Here is a 24,668-nt window from a genome sequence, read left to right as displayed (position 1 = left end):
ATGGAGGCTAGGAAATGCTGACGGCTTGCGACACAATGAACGATCCGAACAAGGTCAACCTAAAAGGGTTTGTGTAAGTCGGTGAAATCGGACTGATTTGAGAGAATAGAAAACAAATGCGCCGCTCTGAGCCCTAACGGCAAAGTCACCTCAGACAATAACTGTCGCGTTCAGGCGTCCTAACGTCGAAAAAGAGACTTTAATCTTCGTGAACGCAACTGTCTTCGCTGACAGCCATTTCTGTTCAGGCTCACAGATCCGTAGAAATCGACGAAGCTGATTCAAACGATCGCAATCAGAAACGACGTGCGGGAGAAGTTCAAAAGAGCGAGTGAAAGATTTATTGTGCTCACAATCGACGTTCATACATCTGCCCTGTCAAGACTCCCGAGATTTCAACGCTTGTTGTCGAAAAATCGCACAAAGCCTTACGTAAGGGATCCAATCTAACAAGGCAGTGTCCCCCTCATCAACCGCGGAAAGAAAGTAACGTTAGCGGAGTCTTTTTGCGAATTCCAACACAACATCAGATGAAGCCTGAAGTTGGTCAATCTTGCTGCATCGGCTAATAAAGACAATCAGAGACTCCCCCGCCGTTTAGACGCGCTATTAACGTCGAAAACAAGGTTAGGAAAAAACCTTCAATCCACAGCTTCGCGGTCAAAACGGCGATCTGCGCGATTATTTGTTAAGAAGCGCTGATTTGGAAGCTCGACGCGGCGCGGTTCTCGCTCGCTCGATCTCCGTCTCCATTATCTGACTTGAACATGAAGGTCCTACCTGATATAACCTGCTGTTCCTGCGGTTAAATTAGTAATCCATTGGAGAATAGCGGGGAAACCATCGACAGTCAGCGTTGGAAACGTCGTCCGAAAATGTAGGAAAGGATGCGAATCCGACAAAATCGCTCCTCGATCGTTTTCTGTGGTAATCCTGTCTCCGCTTCTGAAACGGACTGAAGGATACACAAACCAGGCTTGCCAGGTTTTCACAACAAAACCCGCCCAGTTGATACTCAAAACTAGCCTAGTCGCGTTTCGGGGGTTTCAACCGAAGCGAATCGCATTCCGGAGCAGATAAAATAGGGGTCTCCTGCTGAAATTCACATTTTAGTTGCTAAATATCACATTATTGCGGTCGTTTCAACCAGAAAACATAAAAAACGAAACGCGGCAACGGGGTAAAATACGCGGACCTGGCAACACTGACACAGACCGCCCCGTTCGATTTCTATTGGACGTTGAAATCGGAGAAAACCGTTAAATCGCGAAGACACATGGGACTTGTATTTTTTAATGTGAGTCCCGCGTTCCGCGATCACTGGGACGATGGCCCTCACAATGACGACGTGAACTACACTTCCAATAGTTCAATAGTATCTTCAGGCTCCGCCCACTTTCAAGCGCCTGCTAATCATCTGATAATATTTTTTTTCTAAATGTTTATTTAAATAAAATAAAGAAACAATCATCGAGTCCTTAATGTTTAGCCATTTTCCCGAGGCAATAAAACGCGGTGTCATTTTTTTGTCCTTAAAATAATTTTTGTTTTCAAAACTTTGTGAATAAAGTATTTTAAAGTGAGAAGTAAACAATTTACAACGAAGTCTAGACTTTTTTTTTCCTCCAAATTTACTCTAATTTTCACCATACCCCAAGAAACCGATGGGAAAACAGACTTTCTTTGTTTTTGTTACATACTTCAGTCCAAAATTAATTATCATCATTACAGAATTGACAAAATGTTGCAATCCAAATTAAATCTTAATCTCAGAAATTCCTTAGCAGGATAAATACCATACATAATTTCAAAATGCACTTATTTCCATTTTTGGTGAAAGAGAACATCTGCTGAAAATTAAACCGTGTTGAATTTCTTTTTTAATTTTATACATTCTATGTACCGTAATTCTACTCTATGTTATATACATATATTTAAAACAATATATAATATTTAATACATATTAAATACTTAGTTAAATATTTTATATTCGTATATATATATATATATATATATATATATATATATATATATATATATATATATATATATATATATATATATAAAAGGCATGCTTTTTTGTGTATAATAAGAACAGTAGAGGATCGCAGTGTTTTCAACTATCATCAATTACATTCATAATAGCACCGAAAGAAACAAACAGAAAAAGAAACTACAGGGAATAACTAAGGAATATATATATCTATATATCTCAGAGAACCGAGTCTTTAATTTTATACATTTAAATATCATATATTGCCAGACCAAACAGAAATCTACTAGATTTAAATGCGGTGTTCTTTAGGCTCCGCCCACCTCCCGCGCCTGCGCACTGTGGTCTCCATGGCGATAGCAAATTTAAGCGAGAGCAGCAGGGATGAGTGAGCTTCCTGTCAAACCCGGACGTGACAGATCGTCTAAAGGCTCTCTGGCGCGTCCTAAAATCTATTTGACATTAATTTAATGAGATATTACAGGAATAAGGATGATAATTCGCCGTTTGGATCTTGTATTTAATGAGCTGTGAATTGAAGTGGACTCAAATTGTCGTGTTTGGCTAAGTGGCTAATGCTAGCGAGGTATGGGAAAATCTGGGAAAAAATCGAAAGCGGTTGAGTGACGTACTGGATTACGAAAGCGGAAGTGATAAAGTGCGGATTATCGATCTGAAAGGTGGGTGGGGCAGCATTTTATTTGACTGTTTTTTCTTACCATTACATTTTGTATCATTAAATATAAATGTGTAATTAATATAAATGTACATTTAATAACACGTTATTGTAATTTATTAACTTGATGTTATAAAATGTACATTTACAATAATAATAATAAATACGTACATGTATGATAATTTAAAGGGGTTTTAAATATTATTATTATTATTATTATTATTATTATGTTATTATATATTAGTTATGAATATTAATTTGTAAATTATATATTTATTATTATTTTTATTATATTATAAATTCACAATAATAGTAATAATTATATTAAGTAAAACCAGACAAGTTATGTTATAGTGACCTGTTATTGTAATGTATTTTGTTGTTAAAATGTACATTTATAAATATAAATATTAATAACAGACATGTACAATTATAGTAACATTAATAATAAAGACGTCATTTTAATTTATTTTATTATTATTATAAGTGCACATGTAAATGTTATTGTAGTTGACTGTTTATTAATAATTGCACATTTGTGTTTGTTTAATTTAGCTAGGAATATTATATTTAGTTAAAAATAATCGCTACAATTACATCATAAAAGCAAGTTTGATTATGAAGATCATCTTTTTGTTTGTGCTAAACGGTTTTATTTAGCACATAAGACGTGTTACACCGTTCCTTGGTAAAGAAGTGTCAGTGTGTGTTTATTAATACATCATGGCTTTCACTTCCGAACCACGTGTTGAAAGCGGATGGAGTGAGGATGGAGAGCCGTTGTTGAATCATGTATTATGATCCGTCTGGTTATGTTTTCATCACGTGCATGAGGAAAATCCCATCTGAAAACCACATTGAGATGCTGATCTTGTTTCTATGTCTAAAACGTGGTTTGGGAAAGACCTCCTCTGATCTAGACCCTCGCATCATCTCCTTTCATCCTAGATCTTTTCTGTATTGAGAGTGAAAGCATCAAAGAAGCTGCTCGCCAGTGTTTTGTGTTTGCTTTGTCTCTTTTCAATAGTAGGGATTAGAGAGTCAAGACAACATTTATTTTCCCTCTGTATTGAAATGTAGATTTTCTGGAATTTTAACTGGACGATTTCATGGTTAGTTTGTTAGTTTCTTCCATGCCATCTTTGACCTTATCATAACCGAACTGTGACCAATTTTTGGGCCCCAAACCAGCAGTTAAAGATAGGGATGGATACCAAGATGGGGTGGATACGTAATTGGGTCGAGTCCGGAGTACGGATAAGCTTCAGGACAAACGATACTGATATCGATACTTGCATTGTTTTATCTCTGTATACATTTAATGTTAACAATGAATTAGAAGCTGCTGCTTGACTTTTCCCTTAACTGAATTATGTGGCCGACGTTATATTTATAATGTGGCCGACGTTTGCTCGACGTCTGTGTGATATCCATGCACATGTGCTGTGTGTGTGTGTGTGCGCGTTTGCAGTCAGTCATTGCAGCGAGAGTGAAAACGTTTGAAAGCTTGGGCTCTCATTACAAAGCTAAGCGACACCAGTGTCAGATGCAATGTATGCAGTAGAGTAATATTGAACTGAGGTGGCAACACTAGTAATATAATGAAATATTGACTAACAAAACCTAACATATGCCAGTAAAACAACACCTGATTATTTAGTTATATTAGTATTATATTATATTATTTAGTTACATACAGCGATTGTTCTAATATTGTCAAAAACGCACAAGGATTGCATATAAACACAGTTAATTATGTCTTAAACAGGTAAGAGAGAAATGGTGCGTGCATCTCTTAAAGGGACAGTACTAAACATACTGCAGCTTGTCATTAAAGGGATAGTTCACCCAAAAATTTCAATTCTGTCATTATTTACTCAATCATTTTGTAACAAACTTGTATTAATTTGCATTTACTCTTGTGCTAAACACAAAAGAAGATATTTTGAACAACCAAACAGTTGTTGGTTCCCACTGACTTTAATAGTAGTATGAAAACAAACATTCTTCAAAATAACTTATGTTCAACAGAAGAAACTCATTCAGGTTTAAAACAACTTGAGAGTGAGTAAACGATGACACAATTGTCTTTTTTGGGTGAACTGTTACTTTAATATTAATTTAATAAAACACAAAGAAAAAATTAACTCGCTGTTCTTGACTGAAGAACACTAATACAGATGCTAAAGTTCAGCAGTAATAAAATAACAACTTAATATCTTTTTGCACCAAATAGTATCGATAACCGTATCGGTATCGATAAAATCTAAACAGTTCCCATCCTTAGTTAAAAGCTATGAATGCTTGTTTCTCTCACAGATTTTTTTTTTTTTTGTGTGTTATATTGTTTTTTGTTTAGTTTTATCTCAGAAAATTTGACCGACATGTGTTTTTCAGAGCCGATAACGATTATGCCAGATCAAGTAGACCGATAACCGATATATGACTGGTGTAAAAAAACGCTTTGAAAGCATTACAAATAGCCTTACAAATATTTAGTATATAAAAGCATAAGTTGGAGAGGCATAAAAGGCCCAGAAGAGGCCGTGTATGTTTGAGTGATGGGATGCGACTGCAGAATCATGTCAATCGTGTCCGTGAAATTGTTTAAGAGTCAAGCACTGCGCTTTCATGACAGTGACATGCTGTAATAAACTGTTCCCATTGATGCTTAAACTTGCATCTACTGTTTAACTGTCACTTCAGCTGCTGAGATATTACTCACTGAATGCAATGACCCAGTCAAATTTACTCTAGATCTGATGTTTCTGCTCAGTTTGGTGAATTTTTTAGTTTGTAAGTAGGGATGAGAATCACATAAATCATCCAACTAATGCAAGTGCTGGTTTCGGTTGGTGGTTAAGTCATGCAGTGATTAAATAGACATGATAATTAAACACTTGATGGTTTAGAAATGGCAACTTTTTATCTGGTCGCCAGGATTAGGATTATTATTTCAAAACAGTGAGCCATCATTAATACAGTAATAAGCCACTTGAGTTGTATTGCTTTTATATAATGGCAGCAACGGCAATAAAACACACCAATATTCTATTAATAATTAAATTTTTAGTTATAATAATCAAAATAAACAAATAATTCAATGCATTTAAGCTTTAAGGTCTCCGGTCAAAATGTTAAATTCATGGGAATGAATGATATGTAAATATGTACACTACTATTAAAATTAATTAAAAAAAAAAAAAAAAAAGGTTGTAATACTTTAACAAAAGGTTTCTATTTCAATTAAATGCTGTTCGTTGTTTCTTGAGCAGTAAATCAACATATTTTCATGATTTCTGAAGATCATGTGACACTGAAGACTGGAGGAATGATGCTGAAAATACAGCGGAGCATCACAGAAATAAAATACAATTTAACATGTATTCATATAGTAAACTGCTATTTAAATTGTAATAATATTTTAGAATTTTTACTGTATTTTTTATCAAATAAATGCAGCCTTGGTTAGCAGTAGAAGAGTGTTTAAAAAACCTTACTGACCCAGTAGTGTATTTAAATATGGATATTACATTTTGTAGACACTTGAAGATTTCACGAAATTCTTTCAAGATTTATTTAAATTGAGATCTACTAAAATAGGTTTGTTCTGGAACAAATGAAGCCCTGCTTACTGTGGGAAAACCCCAAAGCTTCCCGACACCGTGCACATAATGTTAGCAGTTTTCTAGAAAGTAAAGCAAATCAATGACAGCTCGGCCAGAAATAATTGGCTGTTTAGATATAAGAGAAAATCCTGAGCTGTCACCTTCTGTGTAAGCTGTGTTTGTACTCTCGCGCTCTTCTTCTCTCTCCGCAGGTTTCTTTGTAGAAACGGAGACATGGACGGAGACGAAAGAGCAACTTCTGAAAGGATTCTTCTGGAACCGTACAAGTACTTGTTACAGCTGCCAGGTAAGAAAGCATCTGTAGGGCATTACGCATTCATTTTTGGCTGCATGTTGAGTACAGTGGTGCTGAAGGAATAAATCACACACACAATACAAATTCATTTACTCACCACCATGTCATTCAGAAGCTGTGGCTTTCTTCTGTGGAACACGAGGACAAACGTACTCAGGAATGAAAATAGACTGCATTTTAGTTTGTTGTCTGAAAGTTTGAGACACAATTCAAGCCGTCTTGAATATGCAAAATGAAGAATAAGATCAGTTTTAGTAGTTTTCTTGGCATACATTTCAAAATGAGTATATGACTTTCTTCTTTCAGACAAATCCAGTCGAAGTTGTATTTATGAATGTCCTGGCTCTTCCCAGATTTATAATGGAAGTGAATGGGTGTTATTTTTCAATAGTCCAATAAATTGCATCCATCCATCATGGTAAATGTTATTTAAATAAATAAAATATTATATATTTATTAAATCGACAAACTTTATTATATGACATAATGAATTTTATTTTCATCCAGTAGTAGTAATTAACATGGAATCTCGAATGTGTGACCTGGGTTTACCATATTTTATGCACCATGTTCAATATTTGTAACGCATTTTATTTAATGATGCATTTTGTTTTTCAATTGTTTAATAATAATGTGTGACCTTCGGTGTTTACCATATTTATGTGCCATGATTCAATACATATGATAAATTTGTAAATAATACATAAATATGATAATGCATTTTCTTTTCTCCGTTTATTAGTTATTAACATGGAAGCTCAAATGAGTGGGTTCACCGCATTTTATGTGCCATTACCAAATATGATGGCAAATTAAATTACATCAGCGAAACATTGTTGCAGTTTTTCATTGTGGATATACTGTATGGTGACAGGATATATAGTTACAGCCCTATAAACAGTGATTTATGTGGAGCTCAGCAGGATGCTGCTTGACATTTCATGTCATTTAGTAACAGAAGCATGATCACAGGAGCTCAGCTGCAGTCAAACAGGAAGTCTACAGTCAGCACAATGCACAATAAATGACAATATATCATGTGTCTATTATTAGCTGCTCCTGCTGTCGCTTCATGAAGCATGTTGTAAACAGAGGGATTAGAGAAAGGACAAATATGAGATTCGTAAGAGTCATGTTTGATGTTTAAGGTTTTGTTCCTCATGACTTGTCAGTGCTTTTTTAGACACGAGTCGTCTTATCTTTTTAGAAGTTGCGCACTGTCTCGTATGATGCGTTACTATGATGTACGCTTATAGTTCATGAGTTCATGTTGTCATTTTTCAGTATTGTTGTACTTTACTGTCCAGTGTTATTTTAGTATCATTGATATAGTAATAGTTTTTGTTAATATTTTGAATTAGATTTTATTTGTATATGTTCCATTTTCAGTTTAATTTTAGTTAGTGATTTAGTATATATTTGTCATTTTTAATATTTTGTTTAATTTATTATTTTTTTACATATAGTTTTCTTTTTAATTATAACTTCAAAATAGCTCAAATAAAATGTTTAAGGATTTAGTCTTTTCATTTTCAATTAACGTTTATTTCAAGTAATGAAAATGTTTTTATGGTTTTATTTAACTTTAAATGTTTTGATAAAAACTTCTTAAGATACCGTGGAATTTAGTTTTATATTCTGTTTTCACTTTTTTAGTTTGTGTTTGTCATTAAAACATTTTTTCAGTGTTTATTCATTTTTATGTATTAGTTTTCATTAAGTTGTAGTTATTTTAGTACTTCAAGATAGCTTAAATAATAACTAGGATTTTTCATATTTTAATGTTTTTAATGTTTTTTTTAGTTTTAGGGACTAACTGAAAAGGTCTATTATTATTATTATTATTATTATTAATACTACTATTATTATAGTTTTTTTTGTATGGTTTAAGATTTAGTTTTATAGAACTGTAATAGTCCTGTCTAAATACTTTAATTGAAACTGAATTTTTTTTTTTTTTTTTTTTTTTTTTTTTTTTTAATGACATTCTTAAAGCATTCTTGAAGTTGTCAGTGACAGAAATTTAAATTTAGCTCTACATGCATTTCCTATTTTGCAGAATTAAACCTTCTCCTCCACATCTCTATGCTGGTCTTTCTATTGAGTGTTTAAACTGTATTTACAGTAAACCCCTGCTGACTGAAGGAGTTTTTCTAATATTCGGTCTGAGAGCTCGAGGAGAAACTTGTCCTCTTGCAATGTTCATGATGTTTCGTGACAGTACGAGCAGACCCGGCTCCTCTGGGCTAGTTTTGCAGAGGTCAGGGAAGTAATCACAGAGGAACTGAAACTCGACAGTAGAAAACAGACATGTGAAGAGATCGAGAGAGACTGCCAGGAGGTCATTAACTCACAGTTAAATGGGTGAATCTCATTAAAACAAGTCCAGGTCACATTTCACCCCAGAATCAATAGAATTATAATTTCTCATTAATGCAATGATCCAGACGTTTACTCTTGGTATTTGTTTCTTGCTTTCTTTTAGTTATTCCCACTGCTTTAGAGGAATGGTTACTATAATATAAAAAGCTTTTCCATTAAAAAAATTATTTAAAATAAAATAATTTACATTCTTTATTTTTAAGTAAAATAAAATCTATTATACATTTTATAGCCAGTCAATTGTCACCATTCAATCACTATTAAAAATATAAATTACTTAATTACTATTATAAATTACTATAGTGTAAAGTTTTTCAATAAAAAAAAAATGATTTTTAGTTATTTTACAATAAATTAAATTACAATTTTTAATTTGTATAACTAAATAAGTAATGTATACTGTGAAAATGTTACTATATTATTATAGTTTATTTAAAAAAAATAAGTGACTTAATTTTAAATTGTCATTTTATTTGTAAAAATTTAATTTAATAAAAATTATAAGTCAATTAATGTAACTCTGAAATTGTTACTATATTATCGTGAAATTTTATAATTGTAAAAATGTAATTACCTTTTTTTAAATGCATAATAAAATATATTACAAATAAATTGTTTTTATAACCAAAATCAATAATGTAACTGTGTAACTAATGTAACTAAATCATTATTATATTATAGTGAATTTTTTCAATTCTAATAATTTCAACATTTTTATTTTAAATCTTTATTTTTTTGTGTAATATTACATTTAGAAAATTAAATTACAATAAATACATTACAAGTTCAGTTTGTATAACCAAATAAGTAATATAACTGTAAAAGTTTAATATAAAAGTCAAATTTAAAAAGAATAAATAAATAATGAATGACTCATTTTATTTGTATTAATTGATAAGATGTAATAAAAATTACAATAAGTAAAAATAATAAATTGGTTATTTATTTGTAATTTAATTTATTTATTCAATTATCAAAGTCAGTAAGGTAACTGTTGGAATTTTGTTGATAGAATTTATCAGGAATTGAAATTCATTAAAATCATTTTTTAATTATTATGTCTACATTATTGATTTGTTTTTAGTACATTTAGTTTATTTTAGTACTTCAAACTAGCTGAAATAATTTATAAAATGCAAGTTCTGTTTTATTTGATATTTCAGGAAACAGTTCAATTACAGTTCAATTACAGTTCAATTAACTTTAAAAAAAGATTTTTTTGCAATTATCATTGGGTTTCAGTTTGTATGTTGTATATCTATAGATAAACATATATTAATATTCCTCTCAGCTTGTCTGGGTGCAGATTGTTTTTGCCAAAAGGAGTAAGAAATGCCTTTTTCAAATCTTTTTTTTCCTGTTGTTGAAAAGCTTCACTACAAGAAACTATTTTCTCTGTTTTGACAGGAAAACAAGTCCGAACGAAACTCTCGCAAGCGTTCAACCACTGGCTCAACGTCCCAGAGGACAAGCTTCAGGTAAAGCGTCTCAGAGTTTAATAAGAGAGAGAGAGATGAGAAACAAAGTTCTTTGAATTCGGCTGTAGTTCATGAAATACTCTCTATTGTAATGTGATTAATTAGCAGTTCATGAATCCCAATAAAAAACATTTTCACCCCATTCCACCGTTCATATTAGTTATTGAAAGCTAGTTTTCATTTATGCATTTAGCAGATGTTTTTATCAAACACTGAATCATCTAAATAATTTTTATCCAAAGCAACATTTATATACATTATATAATTATTTGTTGCAGTTTTTAAAATTCTCCTTTTCCTCAATGATCTTCATTAGACTTTCATTACTTATTTTTGTGTTGTTGTGGTTTAATTTTTTTTATATTTTAATTTATATTACAAAATATTGTAATATTATTTATTTTTTGGAGGTGTGACATCTGTTCAGTTTAAGAATTTAAGGAAAAGGTAACTGCCACTTGCTCAATTCATACTTTTTTCTCATAAAGGTAAAACTAAATTCTGCGCAAAAAGAATAGAGAATAAAAAGTTGCCATTACCCTTTTTTATATTTTGTGTGATTTTTATTATATTTTTTAATTTTTATTTTGTTTATTTGTTTTATTTATAGATTTTATATAATTTGATTTATTCATTGTTTATTCTTTTATTTGATTTAGTTTGATTTAGACAGGCGTCCACAGCTCTGTGCATGTTATCGACTGGTTTAGTTTCGATAGTGTCTGTTCCTCACCGTATCTTCTCTCTGCCATCTGAGGTTTCTGTTAGGTTTACCATAATGTGTGTTGGTTTTTATTTCAGTTTTTAACCTACTGTGTCACTTGACTAATTAAGAGAAGAGATGTTCTCACACAACATGCTCCCCATGTTTAACATGATTCATCAGATCATTTTCTGAATCGCTGCTGTACCTTAAGCTTTTATATGTAAACGCACTGTTAGGATGTTGATGTGTAAATGTGATTGGTCAGGTGGTTGTGATGTCATAACCTCAATTTGCACGGCATAAGCATTGATTTCTAGTCATTTCATCAGATTGCATGCTCACTTTTAAATATCTGTCAATTGAGAGAGTTGCTTTGTGTGATGCATGGTGGTGTAGTTGCATCACCAATTCCTCCTTGGCAGGTTTTGGCTTTTTTTAGTATAGTTACGGTCCGTACAGAAGGCCCACGATCATTCCTACACCCGGTTTGCACTCGCAGCCTAACTCCCATGCAAAACTTTTGTTTTGTGCAATCTGGCTATTTTCTGATTTGTCTTGTTGTGTTTCTGCACTGCACTGACATTGCAGAGACTGAAAATGATCAAAGCAAATATATTTTAGCTTTCAACCATCACATCATCCAGCCCCTTCAGATCGAGTCGAGGCGCTCATGACGGCACTCGTGTTACAGCAGAGAGAAATAAAGCATTTAAAGGAAGGTTCTGCCAGGAATTATTGTCATTTTCACTCATGTCATTGTGTTTTGTATAAAAAGAAATAATAAAGAAAATTTGCTAAAATATCCAAGTTTTTATATATATTTATTTATTTATTAATAATAATAATTAGTTTGTGTTATTAATTGCATTTATTATATAAATCTTTTTTTTAATTCCCCATTATTCCCAGTGATTCTCGTTAATTATTATTACTGTATAATGGTGTTAGTTTTTTATTATTATTGTATTAAAGTTTGAAATATTGTAATGATTTAAATTTTTTTTAAATCTCTCTCAATATAAAAAAAACTCATTTATTAATATTAGTATTGGCATTTAATCTTAAAATTATATAATTTTTTATAATAATAACAGCAATTTATTATTATAATTATTATTGCGGTGTAGAAATTAATACTGTATATACACCTTTACATTAAAAAATATTTAATAATATATTTTTCTATTATATAAAGATAAGAGTAATACAGTTAATACGGTGTAAAAAGTAATACTGTATTATACACAATGTTTACGTTTATATAATTTTATATCTTCATATAATTATTAATAATAATACAATACTATGTAATATTATCATTATTATTATTGTAAAGCAAATCATAAAATGAGTCTGTATGCCTCGGTTGCTTAAGTTATAAAGTATGTTAACTTTGTGTGAGGAACAGATGGAAATTAAGTCTTTGAATAATAATCTTTTACCACATCTCTCAAATCTCACCCACATTTGTGTTCATTTAAAAAAAAAAAAGCCTTAATATGTCTTGCACCTGTTTGTGGCAGCTTTGATGGCATTGCAGTAAGAGCTTTTCTCTTTCTGACCCAGTTGGACCATTAGTACAGAAGAGTGTTATTTAAGGCGAGGTATATTTGTGCGAAATGTGCCAAGTATTTATATTTACTGCTTTGTTTCTGTAACATTGACCCCTACTTTGGTTCTGACTCAGCAAGTTTAATAATGTATAATAATGCATCGATGATTGTCTTAAATGTGGGTCCGTCTCTCACACAAAGCTATCGTTTGCACGTGCAGTTGTTTTTAAATGTGCAACAACAGATGTAATTGAATTCCTTTTTAAATTGTTTAGATGACCAGATATGAGATCTGAATATCTTCTTATACCTGCTTTTGATCTTCAAACACATGCAGCCTGTTAGCAGAGAAAATGTTTGGTGGGTTATGTGTGTATGAAAAGGCGAAATCTCTTTAAACCCCTTCTTATATTGACGCCAGCAACACACAGTGCTCTGAGCAGGGCTCTACATACAAGAGCTGGAAACCAGAAACTGCTTGGATTTTCTCTGAGTGGGAAAAATCCAAATGCAATTCATTTTTTGGCAATCCAGCTGTTTTCTCTCCAGCGTTGCAGATTTCTGTAGCGCTGACCAACACATGAGGAATCCCATTAACACAGGAGGACTCTTTGCAGTGATTATTAGATATTGTCAATGGCATATTGTTAGCACAGCATTGAGTTGTGTTGGCGAGGAGGATACTTAAATCATTGGATAATCATTTGAGAGCCACTGAAGGGGTTAAGTGATTATTATTTTTATGCATCAGTTCCAGGTTTGGTTCCATGCACTATGATTTATCTGCTGTTGATGGTAAAAGCAAGTGTGAGTTTTCTCTCATTGGATAATCGGTTTGTTTTTATAACCCAAAAATGGAAATTTGCTGAAAACTGGCAATCCGAGATCAGGATGAGTTTGTTTCTTCGTCAGATTTGGAGAAATGTAGCATTGCATCACTTGCTCTGAAGTGAATGGGTGCCGTCAGAATGAGTCTCACAAGTAATCCACAGCACTCCAGTCCATCAGTGAACATTTTTTTTACTAAAATGCGAGTCCATAATAACACTTTCTCCTTTTTCACTGGAAGGAGTGTTATTATGGATTATAGACTCATTAAAAACGTCTTCTCCAGATGTTAACTGATGGAGTGGTAGCTCTATAGATCTGTTTACATCAGGCTGGTTTTACAGGGCTTTAAATTTTTTATCTTTCCAACAAGCTTCATGTTCATAATGCAAGATCTTTTTATTTTTTTAATGCTTGTGTTTGCAGTAAGGCAGGCGGGAATCTTTTTCAAGACGTCCGTCAGAAGTCATTTGGTTTGTTTTTAACGAAGTGGAGGATCATTCGTTTGTCTTTATTTTGGATATGGAAGTAGTAATCTATATCTGGTCAAAAGTCAAGTGTGAAACATTTAGTCACTCATATTTAATACTATTGGTCGACCGATATGTGTTTTTTGACAGCCGATGCTGATGCCGATATCTTGGAAAGCAGGGGGCCGATATAAAGCCGATATTATTATTTTTTTACTATCATTATTATTTAAGAAATTAGAAAATTTGACAATGGATTAAAAAAATAAGTGTAAAAGAAACATGCTTATACTTTAGATGACATGTGATCTTGCTGAATACACACTTAACAAGATCTCACAGCTGGATTCCAAGTTTGCAAGATTTGTAAAATTAAATAAAAGCAATCATTAATACTTTCTGTATAAATTAATTTCTTTGTTTAACCGTTCTATCTGATTATTAGACCGAATTCTATCCGTATTAGACAGAACTGTTAATGACGACGACGAATGAGAGAGAGTGCGAGCGCTGTGTGCTCAGACGCTTCTGCTCTCCGCACCGTCAAAATAAAAGTCCCGCTTGGAACACAGCGGTCAAGCAGAAAAAATTTATTGGCCGATACCGATATTTGAAAAATAACAAATATACAATAACAAAGTATCAAATAGTGGTCGACCGATATATAGCAAAGGCCGATATATCGGTCGACCACTATTTGATACTTTGATTAAATGATTAATATGCTTTCTATTCATGGACTGCTTGATAGTCAAGTGATGATTACTCCTATTTCCCAGATGAATCTATCTCCCTGTAAACTCTTCTTGAACCGTCAGCATGCGCTGTATCACTCGTGACCACATCACACTGCACTGACGCCTGCCAACAGTTCGCTTCTCATTCACCGTTCACTTCAGCTCACGTTTCACTGAATCTATAAATAGAAAGAACGCCTTTGATATCAGCTCAGGATTCAGAGGTGCATTGAAGAGTGTCACCGTTTCCTCACGAGTGTTGATTTTCTGACTGTTTCCTGCTGAGCATTATTTATCTTTAGAGGACGCATTGGCCCAGTCTCTCTTGTGTTTGTGTGCGTTTAGATTAGAGTTTAGTTTAGTTCAAAGTAGCTGGAATTCTGTTTTCCCGAATTGTTTTGGGAAAGCTGGTGAATCTTAATAGCTTGTGAGTTTGTTCAGAAACATTTATCCACTGGATCGAGGAGTTCACTACACTTCAGTCAGAGGACAGAACAACCAAATAAAAATGGGTGAAATTTACAAAAACAAGTCCAGGTTGTTGTGGTTTCTTTTTCTCTTTTTAACCCCAAAAAGGAACAACTTTTCTGTTTTGCATAAAATAATTACTTATTTATAAACCACTTTGTGGTTATTTTTATTTATATTTGTACTTTTAATTTATTTATTCTTTTAATATATTTATTTTATTTGACTTTCTATTTAAATATTTATATAAAACCATAGCATAGTTTAATTTGTTGCATCTATTTGATCATTTAAATCTAAATTTTCAAAATTATTTTTTCTAGTTGCTTACAGTCAGCATAAATTGTGACATTGTGAAGTGTTACATTAATTTAAAATGTATAAACATGGTTGAAATATTGCTAGCTGTAAAAAGTTAGTTAAAATGTATGAGACTGAAACTATAAATTATAAATACTTATATTTTTTTATTTGTTTTATCCTTTTATATTTGTGTATATAAAGATCATGGCATAGTTTAACTATTTGTATCGATTTAAATAATTTATCATTTATACAGAAACACTTTGGATTAAATGATGGATATATTTTTTTATAAATCATTGTTTTAATTTGTTTAGCTTTCACGCTACAATAGAATCTTGCTCTTAATCAGTGTATTTGCCTTATTTCACTACAAATATCTAAACGTTCATCTGGAAAACAGTCAGGACATCTGAAAGCAAGCAGAAACTCTGTTGATGTCATCGCTGGATGATGTAATGTTTCTTGAAGGCAGACAAAAAAACGGTTATGATCTCTAGCTTACTGATTGTAAAATGCTTTAAGACTGAAGAAGCAGTGCTTGTTCTTACTGATGTATGGTGAATCCGACGAGTGTGTGTGTGTGTGCGTGTGTGTGCGTGTGTGTGTGTGTGTGTGTGTGTGTGTGTGATTATAGGGTCTCTGCAGGGACAGAATCTAACTAAGCAGTGTGTTTGCAGGATTCATAACACTGGCTGGACTCCCAGCACATTACTATGCAGCTGTAGTTTACAGTGAATGTGCTTTAACTCCGCTGCGAGAGCATCTGATCTTCTCTTAAGGTCAAACGCTCAGCAGTTCTACAGTCTCTGAAATCTTCCATGTCTGTCTTTCCTCTGGAAGTTTTTCTTTCACTACACACACCATGTTTGAAGCGGATGCCAGCGCTGACGCACCCTGCTGGTCGCTTCAGCACATGAAGTGTTTTTCAAAGTAAAGATCAAGACTGTCTCTGTTTAAACCCTTAAAAGTACAATACTTCATTTAAATGCTCTTTTTGAAATGTAGACCTGAAGAAAATCAACTCCTGGGCCTGTTTCACAGCAAATATCACTCAAAAAATATTTAGGCCTAAATGTAAGATTATGTATATAGAATTACATTAAAACCTAAAACTTGCTTCTGTTGTCCTCATTTGTTAGTCGTTTTGGATAAAAGCATCAGCTGAATGGCAATTTAAAAATAATATAAATGACTAAACTTATTTGAAATTTAAAAACAAGCTCCACGTAAAATAAGTAACACTAAATAAATATCTTCATATAAACAAAATAAGGCTTGGTCTGTGCCCTTTTCGTTTAAAATGAGAGGCAACCACTGCATTTTAATGATGATCCAAACAAAAATGCCGCATACATTCAACATGAACCGTTTTTAAGCTAAATTAGATTGTATAATTTGGAAATATGAAGCAAAAACAGAATGGTTTGACTTCAGTTTTGTGAAACTATACATAAAACAATATCTACATGAAACTGAAACAGCAGACGAGCTGAACGTGACGCAGATTCACTCTCTGCCAGCAGGTGGAGCTTAAAGCGTTTCCTAGGTTATCGCTGTAAACAAAGCACTTGTGAATGTTGCAGCAGGTGGAGCCTAAAGTGTTTCCTTGGTTACTGCTGTAAACAAAGCACTTATGAGCACAGCTGCTGGTGGATCATAAAGCGTTTCCTTGGTTACCGCTGTAAACAAAGCACTTGTGAACGTTGCAGCAGGTGGAGCTTTAAGCGTTTCCTTGGTTACCGCTGTAAACAAAGCACGTACGAGTACCGCTGTGAGTGGAGCTTTAAGCGTTTCCTTGGTTACCGCTGTAAACAAAGCACTTGTGAACGTTGCAGCAGGTGGAGCTTAAAGCGTTTCCTTGGTTACCGCTGTAAACAAAGCACTTATGAGCACCGCTGCGGGTGGAGCTTTAAGCGTTTCCTTGGTTACCGCAGTAAACAAAGCAGCGCTGCTCTTATGAACTTTAATATGCATAATACAAAGGCAAGATGAAAGGAAAATTTTTTTTATAAACTTTTCTGAAGACAGTAAGTTCCCCTCAGACATGCGTTCATATAAACTCCTGCCCCTAATTGAATCACTATAGCACCTCAACTGATTTGAAGCATCACATTTTTTCCTCTATCTTTAGCCGGCTTGCGCTTAATCTCTAGTCACACTCATGAATGCAACAGATCAGGGGCCGGATTCACAAAACATTAAGAAGATTCTTAAGTCTTTTATTGTGGCCAGCCTAAGGCACACCTGTGTAAAAATCATGCTGTATAATCAGCATCTTGATAGGCCACACCTCTGAGGTGGATGGATTATCTCGGCAAAGGAGGAGTGCTCACTAACACAGATTTAGACAGATTTGTGAACACTATTTGAGAGAAATGGGCCTTTTGTGTACATAGAAAAAGTCTTAGAGTTCAGCTCATGAAAAATGGGGGCAAAAACAAATAATTTTGCATTTATCATTTTGTCAAGTGTAATAGTATTAATGTAGTGTTTTAATTATTTAAATGATTTGCAAAAACCAAACTTTTAAATTGGTCTACATTGAATGTTTAATTATAGTATTTTATTTTAGTTGATTGATTACAATGTAACTAATAGTTTAAAATGTAGGTTTTTAATGATTAAAATTAACATTTTAAATTATATTATTACAAAATTGCATTAAAATAACTTTTCAGTTGACCAACACTGACCATTTAACAATATTATTTTATTACTTTGATAAAAATGAATTCTTATAGTATTAGTTTAGCATTTTAATGATTAATTAGTCTATTTAATTATTATAAAATTGCAATAAGAACATTTAAATTGTCCTACACTGACTTTGTTTAACATTGATACAGTATTTTATTTGATTGATTCAAGTAATTCTAATAGTATTAAATGTAGTATTTTAGTATTATTTAATTAGTAAAATTAGTATTATAAATTATAAAATTAATTGCATAAAATAACTTTTCAGTTGGCATGCATTGAGTTTGTTTTATGATATAATATTTTATTATTTTAATTGATTAAAATATAATTCTAATAGTATTAATGTACTATTATTTATATTGGTCTACATTTATTAATGTTTTTGATTTTTTTTTCTAGATTTAAGAATATTTTGAAGTTAATTTATAATTGTGATTAGAATTTACTGTTTTGAAATTTTAAATAATTATTTTCAATCTCTTTATTAGTGTCTCATGTTCTCTAAGAGTATTATACAGCTGCATCTCAAATTAGGTTGTTGTGGTTAAAGTTAATTTATTTCAGTAATTCAACTCAAATTGTGAAACTTGTGTATTAAACTCAGTGCACACAGACTGAAGTAGATTAAGTCTTTGGTTCTTTTAATTGTGATGATTTTGGCTCACATTTAACAAAAACCCATCAATTCTCAACAAATTAGAATACTTCATAAGACAAAAAAAAAAAACATTTTTAGTGAATTGTTGGCCTTCTGGAAAGTATGTTCATTTACTATTTTTATTAGTATTTGTGGGTGACTGAAAGCTGAAAGCTTCTGTAGTTTTAGTCAAGCATTGTTTACCTACAGTGCAAGCTATTAATACATCAAAGATGCAGTTATGCACGTGGCATCTTTGAAAATCTAGTGGCATGATGCATCTGGGCAGAGTTTGACTAAAAACTCAAGATATGAGTGTGCATTCAGACACACCCTGATGGTAAACACTATCTAGTGCAGTGTGAGCAGCTGCTGCCCCCTGCTGGTCATCACATCCATTACAGTGCGTCTCTCAGCCTCTGTTTACATCCATCTTTTCAGCCGAGACCGCGTACAGATCATACACTATGGCAGAAAGTTATTAATACACAAATAAAATAAACAAGACACACTTGCTTCAGAATACACTTCACTTCATCCACATCCCTGATGTTAAGAGCAGAATGGTTATTTTAGGTTTTAACTGAACTTTCCATATTTGCACACCTGTGCATGTGTATATTTAGGCTGTTTATTATTATTTTAATACATGTAATTCTAATAGTATTAATTTATGAAAATATATATATTAAAAGTGATGTAAAGTGCAATTATATTAAATATTTTAATATCCTAATTGAATGTTATTTGTATAGTATTGATGTAATTATCATAATATCAATTTTATTATAAAGTATGAATTTAAGTGAGCACAAGTGACAATTATAACAGTATAATCAATATAATTTTAATTGATTAAAAGTAATTTGAATGCATAATTATATTTTGTAGTTGTAGTTATTATACATAATGAATTAGCACAATGATTAATTATATAAATTGTATGATTACAAATCATCTCACTGTTTTTCAAGCATTGGACCTTCATATTAAGATTGGATTACTGTTGCATATAAAAAGTTATAATTTTAGTTTTTAAATTGGCCTATATTTAAGACGAAAATTATCATTTTAAATTTAAACTAAAATAAAATCAGGTATTTGAGATCTGATATGGACAATATATATCTCACTTTATGTCAGTGTACCGGATATATGAGGATAAAGTTGGACATATAACTTGTCTGTTCACAATACAAGTGCAATGCAATTTTTAGATAATATACTGCAGTGTGAAGTATTATGATCCAGCTTGAATCTGCTAAATGCATGTGTGCATGAGTTGACTTTAGACTGAATATCGGTGATCTGGTTTTCATAATGATCTTATATTTGTCTCGGCAGGTGATCATCGAGGTGACGGAGATGCTGCACAACGCCAGTCTGCTGATCGATGACATTGAAGACAGCTCTAATCTGCGGCGCGGTTTCCCGGTGGCCCACAGCATCTACGGCGTGCCGTCTGTCATCAACTCCGCCAACTACGTCTACTTCCTGGGTTTGGAGAAGGTGCTGACGCTGGAGCACCCCGAGGCCGTGCACGTCTTCACCCGTCAGCTGCTGGAGCTGCACCGCGGTCAGGGTCTGGACATCCACTGGAGAGACACCTACACCTGCCCAAGCGAGGAGGAGTACCGCGACATGGTGCTGCAGAAGACCGGCGGCCTCTTCGGCCTCGCCGTGGGCCTCATGCAGCTCTTCTCCCACTGGAAAACAGACCTAAAGCCGCTTTTAGACACCCTGGGGCTCTTCTTCCAGATCCGGGACGACTACGCCAACCTGAACTCGACAGAGTACAGCGAAAACAAGAGCTTCTGCGAGGATCTGACGGAGGGCAAGTTCTCCTTCCCCACTATACACGCCATCTGGTCGCATCCCGAGAGCACGCAGGTGCAGAACATCCTCCGGCAGCGCACGGAGAACGTGGATATCAAGCGCTACTGCGTGGATTATCTGGAGAAGGTGGGCTCGTTCGCTTACACCCGTCAGACGCTGCTGGATCTGGAAGCTGAAGCCTATCGCTTGATCGCCGAGCTCGGAGGGAATCCAGAGCTAGAGGCTCTGCTGCAGCATCTGAGTCGCATGTATAAAGAGCCCGGGGGCGGAGCTTCGGCCAGCCAATCGAGAGAACCCGGGGGCGGGGCTTCGAAACAATAACTCTGCTCTGTTATTAAAGTACTGTTACTTTGACTTCACAGCATTGCTTTTTCTCTCGTTCATATTTCCGACATTTGAAGTGTGACAGGAACTTTACTAGCCTCTTAGTCATTCGGCGTACTGTAATTGGCTTTAAACAAATATTTAACGTTTAAACAAGGTCTTATTTCACCACGAAATCAAAGCAAATACATTGCTTTAAGAAAATTATAATTCTTTTGAATTGGTTTTCGTGACTGGTGTTTATCATGAGCAGGATTACAGACCGATCCACCACTTGATGTTCAGATGCCTCTGAAATCGTGAATTCAGATTAGATCTCACGTATGTGATGTATGACAGGTCACTGGGTTTTACCTTTGAACAAATATACGGTTATGTGTGTGTTTATCAGACTCACTATTCTGTGAATAAACACTTTCATACACCACAGTCTCCTGTGAGTGTGTTTTGTGCTGTTCTCATGAAGAGAAAATGATATCTATTGCATGCATGAGTGGATTTACTTCTGATAGTTGCTTTGCATTTACTATTCAGATATTTATTGTGTGTGAAAAGTTGCTATTCTATTCATGATACAGTAAGTAATGTTTACTATGTTTACTATTTCAGGTCTGATCTTTTTTTCCTTTTGAAATGACAGAACAAATCAACCACGAATCAGTGCAAGAGATGCAGAAGCAACAGCTAGAATGACTGTAGAACAGAGCGGAGCTGCAAATAGTTATTTCTCTACGTTTAGAGTAAGGTTTTGTTCATCTCATTACAGTTATGCTGGTGTGTTCCATTTCTGCACGTTTTATAAATGCCTGGAGTATTGTGCTGTAAACATGAATGATTCTTAAAATCTAAGGAGCAGATTATTAATATTTATTAGCTATAATAGAAAAACTACATGATGGAAAAACAAAATCATACTTTTAAATCTGAAACTAAAACCGCCGGTAGGTGGCGCTAAATCACTAGCGTCTTAATGAGCGAGTCATTTGAGTCATTCATTTGACCGATTCTTTCAAACACGCGATTCATTCAGTAACGAATCGCTGCTGTTTGTACTTTGTTTGGAACTACTTTTGATGACAAAATAGAGCAAAAACAAACTCTTTTATCAAAAATGTAAATAACTCAGTTGTGATATTTCTTACAACATTTCGATTTACATTTGCAATCAGTGTTGAAATTCGATACTCTTGCTCATGTTATATTATATATATATATATATATATATATATATATATATATATATATATATATATATATATATATAAAATATATAGATTGATTTAATAAAAAATCCCAGGGCATGGATACAGCCTACCAACTAATCAACAACGTATAAAATAAAATATTTAGTGTTTTTTGAATGAAAGCAAGGCTATAGTCTGTTCAATATTGTAAACAGTTTTGATACTTCATATTTATTGGAACCTGTGATACTTTCTTTTGGATTATTTGACCAATAAGTTAAAGTGTTAATTAAATTGTATTTAAAATATAAATCTTTATTATCACCTTTTATCAATTTAACACATCCTTGCTGATCAAAATAAATTTCATATATTTTATATATATATATAATTTTTTTTTTTTTTTTTTTCAGTTCAGGAGTTCGTAGCGAGATCGCGAATCATTTGCTTCAATTTGGGGATCGCGAATCATTTGAATAAGTTCGGGAGTTCGTAGCGGGTTCGCGAATCATTTGAGTCAATTTGGGGATCGCGAATCATTTGAATCAGTTCGGGAGTTCGTAGCGGGATCGCGAATCATTTGAATAAGTTCGGGATTTCGTAGCGGGATCGCGAATCATCTGAGTCAATTTGGGGGTCGCGAATCATTTGAATCAGTTCGGGAGTTCGTAGCGGGATCGCGAATCATTTGCTTCAATTTGGGGATCGCGAATCATTTGAGTCAGTTCAGGAGTTCATAGCGGGTTCGCGAATCATTTGAGTCAATTTGAGGATCGCGAATTATTTGAATCAGTTCGGGAGTTCGTAGCGGGATCGCGAATCATTTGAATGAGTTCGGGAGTTCGGAGCGGTTTCGCGAATCATTTCAGTCAATTTGAGGATCGCGAATCATTTGAATCAGTTCAGGAGTTCGTAATGGGATCGCTAATCATTTGAGTCAGTTTGGGGATCGCAAATCAATTTAAGCAGTTCGGGAGTTCGTAGCGGGATCGCGAATCATTTGAGTCACCTATGACCTGACACCAGTTTGGGAGATGGAGCGGATCGCGAATCATTTGAGTCAATTTAAGGATCGCGAATTATTTGAATCAGTTCGGGAGTTCGTAGCGGGATCGCGAATCATTTGAATGAGTTCGGGAGTTCGGAGCGGTTTCGCGAATCATTTCAGTCAATTTGAGGATCGCGAATCATTTGAATCAGTTCAGGAGTTCGTAATGGGATCGCTAATCATTTGAGTCAGTTTGGGGATCGCCAATCAATTTAAGCAGTTCGGGAGTTCGTAGCGGGATCGCGAATCATTTGAGTCACCTATGACCTGACACCAGTTTGGGAGATGGAGCGGATCGCAAATCATTTGAGTCAGTTTGGGGTTCGCAAATCATAGCTGTATATGCAGGCATTTTTAACTAATTTAGTAGCTAGGCTAGTTATAATTACGTTTTCCACGCTTGTTTAGGTGTGAAATCTGGACTCCTATTTTTTGTTTTAATGATGTGCCTTTTAACAGTATCAAGTATATTCAAAAACTTAACAAATCGTGCCTAAAAAGTGCATGCATCTAGGCTAATGTAATGGTTCTATATAGAACCCCAATGATCCCTTTCTTCTAACAGTTTGTTGTCATATATATATATATATATATATATATATATATATATATATATATATATATAAAATTCTGACCCAAACATTTGAACAGTAGTTTTTTTTTTTTTTTTTTTAGTTATTTCTCTACGTTTAGAGTAAGGTTTTATTCATCTCATTACAGTTATGCTGGTGTGTTCCATTTCTGCACGTTTTATAAATGCCTGGAGTATTGTGCTGTAAACATGAATGATTCTTAAAATCTAAGGAGCAGATTATTAATATTTATTAGCTATAATAGAAAAACTACATGATGGAAAAACAAAATCATACTTTTAAATCTGAAACTAAAACCGCCGGTAGGTGGCGCTAAATCACTAGCGTCTTAATGAGCGAGTCATTTGAGTCATTCATTTGACCGATTCTTTCAAACACGCGATTCATTCAGTAACGAATCGCTGCTGTTTGTACTTTGTTTGGAACTACTTTTGATGACAAAATAGAGCAAAAACAAACTCTTTTATCAAAAATGTAAATAACTCAGTTGTGATATTTCTTACAACATTTCGATTTACATTTGCAATCAGTGTTGAAATTCGATACTCTTGCTCATGTTATATTATATATATATATATATAAAATATATAGATTGATTTAATAAAAAATCCCAGGGCATGGATACAGCCTACCAACTAATCAACAACGTATAAAATAAAATATTTAGTGTTTTTTGAATGAAAGCAAGGCTATAGTCTGTTCAATATTGTAAACAGTTTTGATACTTCATGTTTATTTATTGGAACCTGTGATACTTTCTTTTGGATTATTTGACCAATAAGTTAAAGTGTTAATTAAATTGTATTTAAAATATAAATCTTTATT

At 33.5% G+C, this 24,668-nt stretch overlaps 2 protein-coding genes across 2 annotated transcripts in view; one reads left to right on the top strand and one right to left on the bottom strand.

Moving 5' to 3' along the window:
* The window catches only part of LOC113113214 (AT-rich interactive domain-containing protein 4B-like), a 36,639-nt gene extending 35,477 nt beyond the window's left edge, over positions 1 to 1,162 (bottom strand). The window contains exon 1 of the mRNA XM_026279382.1: positions 781 to 1,162. The gene's annotated coding sequence lies outside the window, so the exon portion shown is untranslated. The remainder of the gene's footprint in view (positions 1 to 780) is intronic.
* A 1,164-nt stretch (positions 1,163 to 2,326) lies between these two features.
* LOC113112333 (geranylgeranyl pyrophosphate synthase-like) lies at positions 2,327 to 21,447 on the top strand. The gene is made up of 4 exons (XM_026277800.1): positions 2,327 to 2,673; positions 6,490 to 6,584; positions 10,383 to 10,453; positions 20,203 to 21,447. Exons 2-4 carry the CDS (start codon positions 6,512 to 6,514, stop codon positions 21,013 to 21,015), a joined length of 957 nt encoding a protein of 318 aa, XP_026133585.1. The 5' UTR covers positions 2,327 to 2,673; positions 6,490 to 6,511; the 3' UTR covers positions 21,016 to 21,447.
* Positions 21,448 to 24,668: the final 3,221 nt, after the last annotated feature.

Source organism: Carassius auratus, chromosome 13, assembly GCF_003368295.1.
Source record: "Carassius auratus strain Wakin chromosome 13, ASM336829v1, whole genome shotgun sequence".
Taxonomy (NCBI): Eukaryota; Metazoa; Chordata; class Actinopteri; order Cypriniformes; family Cyprinidae; genus Carassius; species Carassius auratus.
The sequence above is the reverse complement of the archived record's forward strand: the minus strand, read 5'-3'. Positions and strand labels throughout refer to the sequence as shown.

Coding starts and splice junctions, on each gene's coding strand:
- LOC113112333 (XM_026277800.1), top strand. CDS start 6,512: ATGGACGGAGACGAAAGAGCAACTTCTGAAAGGATTCTTCTGGAACCG. Junction 6,585..10,382: donor GTACTTGTTACAGCTGCCAG/GTAAGAAAGCAT, acceptor CTGTTTTGACAG/GAAAACAAGTCCGAACGAAA. Junction 10,454..20,202: donor TCCCAGAGGACAAGCTTCAG/GTAAAGCGTCTC, acceptor TTGTCTCGGCAG/GTGATCATCGAGGTGACGGA.